We start from the raw sequence: 8,207 nt of genomic DNA, 5'->3' as shown, positions 1-8,207 counted from the left end.
TATAATATATATATATATATATATATATATATATATATATATATATATATTTAAGATAATGTTAAAAAAAAAAACAAGGCAATTTCACTTACATTTTCGGATTCAGCGTTCAATTCCATATAGGTGAGTGTAGTTTGAGGCATGTGTGACTTCAAATAAAATTGTAAGCCAGAAAAAACGTGTTTCATTCGTCTTTTTCATTCTTTTTTCTTTCATTCTTTTTTTTCGTTTCATTTTAATTTAAGCGTCTTTCGACTTCTTGAAAAGCGCTATATAAAATAAATGTATTATTATTATTATTCCTTAGAGATACAACATGTAAAACTGGCCCAAACGTCAAAACAAAACTCGCTCATTTTAAGTCGTACAAGCTAATGCGACCACTCATTCTTCTGGGAAGAATCCCGTGCACATGCTGGTCACACTTATAAGTCACCTACGTCTTTATAAGTTCATCAAATACTGACACCACGATTGACATTCGTTGAGGTAAATGTTGATATCTCTTTTGAGGTTTAAAAAAAAAAAAAAAAGTTTTAAAGCATTATACGTATCAAACGATACATTTTATGAAACGGGGAAACCTAATACAAACTTTGGTGGTTTTAAAATGACAGAATATTTCTTTATTAGAAACAAAAAATGAACATTGAAGACGACGCTGCTAAACAATACACCGCTCTAACGCATAACCACGAGTTTAAACTACATTTACAACAAATGTGAAAACTATTTTCATATCACAATGTTAAATATAGAATATATAGAAGATAATGTTAAAAAAAAATGAGCCCTATCTCCCAATGGTAAAAAAATTCACCCAAAAATTCCTGGATCCGGAATAATATCCTGAGCTTCACCAAAAACTAATCAATTCTTCCTTATCCCAAGGGCAATCATCCCACCAACTTTCAACCAAATCCGTTCAGAACTTTTCCAGATATCTTGTTTACAAACACACGAACACACACAAACATATATACACACACACACACACACACACACACACACACACGGACACGGACACGATCGAATGCATCACTCCCTGGCGGGAGTAACAAGCCTGACAACGCCATTGTTCGACTGTTTTATTCCTTATTGATATTATTTTGTCAAACATACCGAAAAACCCATGTCTTCGTGTACGACTCGTTCCCCATTCTTTGAATCGATCATTTTCCCCGATGTCGAGACGGTTCTTATCGCTTCCACCTTGCAGCAGCGACGAGAGCTGTACTGTCGCTTTCTGTTTACTGGCCTGATAACGATCATTGAAAGTTTGTGTCAGAAGTCAGAACAGTGAAAAGTATTGGTAGTATATCGTTATCCTGGCAATCGTAATACAAATTACAATGAACAATAATGTGATTAAGCTTCAAAGTGAGTGTATCTTTCCCAGTTTTTTCCGATAACACTCCTTTATAAATCCCCGTCCTGTGTATGTTGGCCATGGTGAAATAGTGAGTGCCAGAATCACCGGTTTTGGTGTTTGACTGGCGAAGTTTCGGCGCCTATTTATGTGCAAACTGCATTATTTACTTCATTAAAAGAAGCTGTTAGATGTTCGGAAGCCTATTCAACGTTTCCCATGAAATATAATTTGGTTGTTAAATAAATGAAGGCAGTAGATGGCGGATGTTGATCAACTTTTGTTCTGTGTACAGTTCGTACAGTGTGGTTATGCGGCGTTTGTTCGTGGAAATGCCGAGGGCCAGGGTAAGGCCGCGTTCTGGACCCTTCGCCCGTTTAGTTCTATCGAAGGTGCTTTGTGGCGATCGGGGTAATAACTAATAAGGCCTTGCATCATGTCCGCAGGCACGAAATAATGCGGGGGCTGCTGCAAGTGGAAGCACCCCCAGCGAAAGCGGGAAAAGCGTTCCGGTGAGCGTCCGACCAGACGGTTGTGTCTTGATAACTGTGCGGGCCAAGCCGGGAGCCAAGAGGAGCGCCATCACGGGTATGGAGAAGGTCGCTCGGAGATCGGCAACACACGCTGACATATACACCCTCGTTTGTGACGATTTCGTCATGTCCCAGATCTACGCGAAGCTATATGAGACACGTTCTAACAATTCTTTTTCGTTTTCTAAAATGCTGTATTTTGCAGAAAGTCCCAAAAATATTTTGGTTTGACCCTAATGAGTCGTGTTTAAAATTTCCAAAGGTTTACTCATGAGTCATGTTTAAAAATAAAAGACACCAACCATCATGAACCTGAAAAGTTATCGGGGTTGGGATCCTGTAACCTGAAAACCCAAATGATCCCACCTGTCAAGTAGCATAAATCATTATATACTAGAAGACACTCGGTAGAGCACGTAGGTCCGCAAGACGAACAGTTTACGTTTTGTATCCCATTGATAGGCTGGACAGATCTGGATTTTGACCTGAACCAAAATCTGATCGGCTTCTTCTTGTCACTTAAGTAAAACTTCCACATAGTTTTGTCATTATCCGTCCATAACTTTTTGAAATATCCTGCTATGTATCATTTTTGGCCCCATATCTCAATGGTGAAGAACCACTCAAAGAACTAGAACGGCACTCAGTAGAGAGCATACCTCCACCTGGTTGTCCACATCACTGAATGGTGAAGAATCACTATAAAAATTTTACTAGCTGGATCGGGATCCGGATCTTCACCAAAATTAAATGATTGGTCCTTGTCAGACACCCAACCTGTCCAACAAGTTTCGTGCAAGTCCGTCCACAACTTTGATAGATATCCTGCTATGTATAGTTTTTGGCCCTATGTCCCAATGGTGAAGAATCACTTAAAACATTCTAGTAGCCGAATCCGGATCTTCACCAAAATCTAATAATTTCGTTCTTGTCACATACGCTACATCTCTGCCAAATTTCGTCCGAATCCGTCCACAACTTTGAGATATTTTGTTCGCAAACAGACAAACGGACAGACAGACAGGGGTGAAAACATAACTTCCATCCACTTTTGGTGGCGGAGGTAATTAAACAATAATTGTCTTATCCGGATTCAAATCTTAAGCCAAATCGAAAAAAATTCAGCCTTGTTACACACCCAACCTGTCCACCAAGTTTTGTCTGAATCCGTCCATAACTATTGAGATATCGTGTTATATAAGGTTATAGTCTTTAGCCGTATCTCTCAATATTGAAGAATCACTTTAAAATTCTCGTATCTGGATCCAGATCCGGATCTTCACTAAAATTTCAAGGCTGCAGTTTGTGATTGTCTCACAACATTCGCTTTGATCAATACTATCGAATATTTTACTTCTAATCAAGTAAGTTATGTTTATGAGACTCCAATCAATAACATCGAAAGTCGATATTGTTATCAGGAAGAACGTGCAGACCTTCCGGTCTTATTTGTGCTCGTGGCGTCAACATTGCCTGGGATCATTTTATTGGGATCGTTTGGGTTTTCAGGTGTGCAGGACGATGCGGTTGGAGTTGCCGTTTCTGCTGCTCCGGTGGAAGGCGAGGCAAACGCCGAGTTGCTGCGTTACGTCGCGACCGTGCTGGGAATCAGAAAGAGTGGGATTTCTCTGTACAAGGTTCGCACAATGGATCCAATAACTTCAATAAATGCCACTCTTTTGATCAGACTGTTTTTCCACCCATATCAGTTGTAAGTAGGTTGCTGAGAAACGCTTTATTTCAGATCAGAGGAAATGTATGTGGTGGTGGTGGGGGGTGGTTTAGAGGTATGCCGACTAACCTCTAAGCTGTCTAGCCTGGGTTCAAATCCCGACCCCGGTGTTTCACAGGCAGGGCGATTCATCAATGTGTGTGCCGTCCCTCGGATGGACGTTAAACAGGTGTCCCATCTACAAGCGTTATTTAGTGGATACTAAAGGTCCTACAGTATCATTTACAAAGAGTAGGCGAGCTATCGCCGGCACCCTGAATATAATATATATGAATGATCGTTTTAAGGCCATTTTCCCCGCTAGAGCGGGGGTTAGCCTTGCGGGCCCCATGACAATCATGGTTCCCTGTTTGAGGCAATGTTTTTATGGCCGGATGCCCTTCCTGACGCCAACCCTTGGTCACGCTCTTCCGATGCGCAGGGATACGGTGTACCTATTCTAAATGGGGGTACACACCGTGATCATTCATCCCAGCAAGCTGGTACTCAATTTGCCGACCTCGGAAGGATGACAGGCCGAGTCAACCCCCCTGGCGTTAATTCAGCAATCGACCGGGATTCGAACCCAGGATCCTCGGATCCCAAGCCGGCACCCTAACCGCTAAGCCAACACCAGGCTTAGTGCCACCCTGAACAAATTACAAATTCCTGCTATAACCAGCAGGGGGCACTGCATCAGCGGTCGATCATCTAATGCTCGTGGAGGACCTTGTACATACATCACATGCGAGACGAGGGCATTAGTCGATATCGATGTACATCTGAGTGCATTACAAGGACATTAGTCGACAATGCACATGAGATTTTAACTTGCGTTCCCCGCATCATCACCTCGGACTTCAGATGGGATCACGAACAGGCCAACCCATTATTGTCCTGAACATTACCGAATTTCGTTTTGATTTTCGAATATTTTCATATATTTTGGCCACATAGGAGTTATCAATTGGAGTCTAGGTATACGAGTCCGCTTATTTTATTGTTTATTTCTACTAATGCACATCTTAGTCATTTCAATACAAACTTGGTCTGTCAGCTGTATAATTGCTTGGACGTGGCTGTGTTAATTCCCGATCGCCAACAATTAGGGCAGGAATTGAGCATTTGGCCAGTAAACTAGCCCACAATGGAACCTATTCATAGTGAAAGGCCCTGGAATCATTGATGCTGACAAGTGAGTACAAGCATATGGGATAGATGGCTTAACAACTGTTTGCCCACTCCCCTGTCCTTAAACTCTGAAACGACTGTGCTCTCTATGGTCAAACACTTTACCTGTAAAGCACCAAGACAGTTTGCAATGAAATCTTATTTAAAGCCAGATTATAGAATCTGATTGAGTAATATGCGTGGTGATGGCGGTGGCCTGTACTCTTGATACCTGCGTTTGTAACATCTCAGGGAAGCAGGTCCCGGGACAAAGTGTTGTGTATTCAAACCGGTTTGCTGAGCGCCGAGACATCCCTTCAGCGGCTGAGGCAAGAGGCCAAAGAATCCTGAGAAACGGCCAGGCACAAATAAAGGGGAACGTGGATGGATTCACCGTGGGAGAAGCCAGATATATGTATATGTGTATGTTTGGATATTTGTATATGGAACTCTTTCAGCGTCCATTGGACTTCAAAACGACAATTGTCAAAACGACACACACCATAATCATTCAATGTGTCAATTAAAGGTGTCCATGCAGATTACGACAGCAATTTGGAATATTTTGCACTAGAATGGTGACTTGCAACAAAAAACGTGTGCAGAAACGTGTGTGATTCATCGAATAGTGTGTATTTAGCTTGTGTACAGCAAAATAACACAAATTTCACAAGAAACCATTTACATGCAAAAGCAATCTTGTTTACTCAATGGAAGCAGTTTTGACACAAACGTGTCAGTTTTTCAGTGATAACTTGCCTTCTCTTCGCGAAAGACACCGTGGGATCTTCATTGTCCACCAATGCCAACAAAAGTGTCGTCAGCTTAACGTCCGTCAGAAGGATGACCTGCGTGCGAAGCACCAATCCCACGGTTTATAGTTTTGTCGATAATCAAACCTAGACCAGATAGCTCAAAGGTAAGCGCTGTATCCCTGAGCTATCCTATTGGACAATGAACCCCTGATTTTATACGCAAAAGTAGATGTGGATTAAAGCGTGGTTTGGTGGGGTTTTTTTGCTCTAATGCTCTAATATCAGTTGTTCATTGATTTCTTCTTCATCACTGACAGATCTTTCCTCCATAACATTTGGCTAAAAAAAAAATTGACCATAAAGTCACCCTGCCAGGGAAAGGTCCAAAGTAATGCATTTAGTTGTGGAACCAAGGGAAAAGATTGAATGGTGATCACCTGATTATTTACCGTGGTTCAAACCTCTTCCGTTTTCCACCATTTCATGGAAGGTTCATGTACATCGATGTTAGTACCAGTATCATAACTGCGTGCACTGTAAGCACGAACATGATTAATGGTTTCCTTGTGTAGGTGTAACTGGCCAGGGCCTGATTTTGTCCTCTTGATGTGCTAATCCCTGCACCCATCAAGCTTTCTATAATTACTACATCATAGAAAACCCTTGGTTCCCAATAAAAACATTGCCTCAAACAGGGAACCATGATTGTCATGGGGCCCGCAAGGCTAACCCCCGCTCTAGCCGGGAAAATGGCCTTTAAAAAAACGATTTTTGTTTTTTTGTCCCCCCAACTTTTCATTGTTCTTTCCTCCTCCTAGAGTGGAAATTCCAGATGCTGCTATCTCCGTAGGTTTGCTTACCGTACATACCTGCAGTTATGCCTTTTTGATGGAAATGTGTTTAATGTACAGTCCCTTCAGAAAGTATTAGCACCCCTTGACTTTTTTCACGTTGTGGTGTGTTACAGACTGAATTTAAAATGGATTAAATTGAGATTTTTTTGTCACTGATCCACAAAAATATCATGGGGTGTGAATACTTTCTGAAGGCGCTGTATTCACCATACTCCAACCAGAGCCTCAACCTGACCCACAGAGATGCTTCCAAATTCGGATGCAAGAGTGCAAAAGGGTGATTCGAGGTAAATATTGATGCAGTGGGCTTGCTAATGACATCTTTACATCAGTATGAATAATTATACAAAAATAAAGGTGTAACATGATGGTGTGGAGGTAGCACGCTTACCTTTGAGCTGTCTCGTCTGGTTTCGATTCCTGTACCGACTATACATTATTTCACGAACGTCAGATTCGTGCTTGCCAGGCAGGGTGCTGCATCACAAAGTGTGTCGTCCTTTGGATCTATTAACTAGATGGATGTTAAAGATCTAATCGAAAATCATGCCTGAACAACCCGTTCGCGAAAGACTTTTGAATTTGAAATTTTTTTAATGAGAAACGTCACTACAAAAGCGATGATGTCACAACCTGAATGTGCAGTCAACTGGTTGGGATCAAGCAATGAGCAATGCAACAAGTTTTCGGCTGAAATACACTTCTCTTATTGACGTGGAGTGCCTTATCGTGGTACAGTTACTGTATTTCCATTTTACTTGGTCTGGTAGATGATACATTTTATTTTCATCAAATGGCACTGTCTTCTATTTTTAATTTCACTTGTCAGCAGAGTTCAAGAAACGTTTTGTTATTTTGACAAACAAGGTGAAATGTTGTTCAGGGCCCCATTACATTTATGCAAACAAACCAGCCAGTAAAGCAGCACTTTAGCTAGAATGACGTAGGTCTGAAGGCCAGAAATCAGATTTCGAGACGGTTCCACAGGTGAGTCATATAGTATATGGACACAGACGGCAGTTGGTTTGAAATGTCTTCCACGAAATATTGGTTCTGACGTGCAATGGGCTTTTAAAAGCACGGACATTGATCTGTCCATGGACGGGGGCACTGCGTGACTTGCATTACCAAATAGGTAAACGACATACAAAAAGTCGCGAGCATATAATTACATATTGTTAGAGCCGACGGTTCAGGTCAGTTGCCTGGTCGGAATCCTGATTAACTGCGTCAAAGCGGTCCCGACGGCCAACAGTTTCGGGCATATTTCCCACAAAACCTTGCTCCAAAAGAACCACCGAGTCAATGGATGTGTCGCGGCGGTGATCGGTACTGTGGTCCATTACTGTAATAATGACCGAACAAAATCCCTGTACGTGGCCTCACACTGGATCTATCCGCCCGAACCCAATCTGCCCTTAAACAGAAGTGTATCATTCTAACAGCGTTCAAGACACTCAACTTCACCCAGACACCAAGTAGTTTTAAAGGAAGACTCCAGACCCCAAAAAATTTTTTTAGTTAAATGCTTCTACATAATCTTTGATCAGTACATAACAACATAATCCCAAAAAAAAATCAACCGGCGAAGTCGTTTCCTTGTAATCCGACCTTAAATGCGCCAGTAATAGACCATCGACGAAAACGCTTCTGCAAATCTTAGACCACGTGCCCATGCACAGTATGACGTCACACGAGGTGATCGGAAAAAGCACCCAGGAATGGTTCAAGACAAAACGCTGGACTGTTCTGAAGTGGCCAGCAATGAGTCCAGATCCAAATCCCATGGAACACCTATGGGGAGATCTGAAAACA

At 41.8% G+C, this 8,207-nt stretch overlaps 1 protein-coding gene across 2 annotated transcripts; it reads left to right on the top strand.

Moving 5' to 3' along the window:
- The first annotated feature begins 1,593 nt into the window (after window positions 1-1,593).
- Window positions 1,594-6,789, top strand: C2H15orf40 (chromosome 2 C15orf40 homolog). 2 transcript variants are annotated; one of them, XM_068106887.2, is made up of 4 exons: window positions 1,594-1,716; window positions 1,816-1,957; window positions 3,412-3,539; window positions 5,036-6,789. In XM_068106887.2, exons 1-4 carry the CDS (start codon window positions 1,636-1,638, stop codon window positions 5,132-5,134), a joined length of 450 nt encoding a protein of 149 aa, XP_067962988.2. In that variant the 5' UTR covers window positions 1,594-1,635; the 3' UTR covers window positions 5,135-6,789. The 2 variants fall into 2 exon arrangements, with proteins under 2 accessions (XP_067962988.2, XP_078627971.1); XM_078771845.1 differs by having other exon boundaries at window positions 1,595-1,716; window positions 6,357-6,789.
- Window positions 6,790-8,207: the final 1,418 nt, after the last annotated feature.

Source organism: Myxine glutinosa, chromosome 2 (assembly GCF_964187855.1).
Source record: "Myxine glutinosa chromosome 2, kmMyxGlut1.1, whole genome shotgun sequence".
Classification (NCBI taxonomy): domain Eukaryota; kingdom Metazoa; phylum Chordata; class Myxini; order Myxiniformes; family Myxinidae; genus Myxine; species Myxine glutinosa.
The sequence above is the reverse complement of the archived record's forward strand: the minus strand, read 5'-3'. Positions and strand labels throughout refer to the sequence as shown.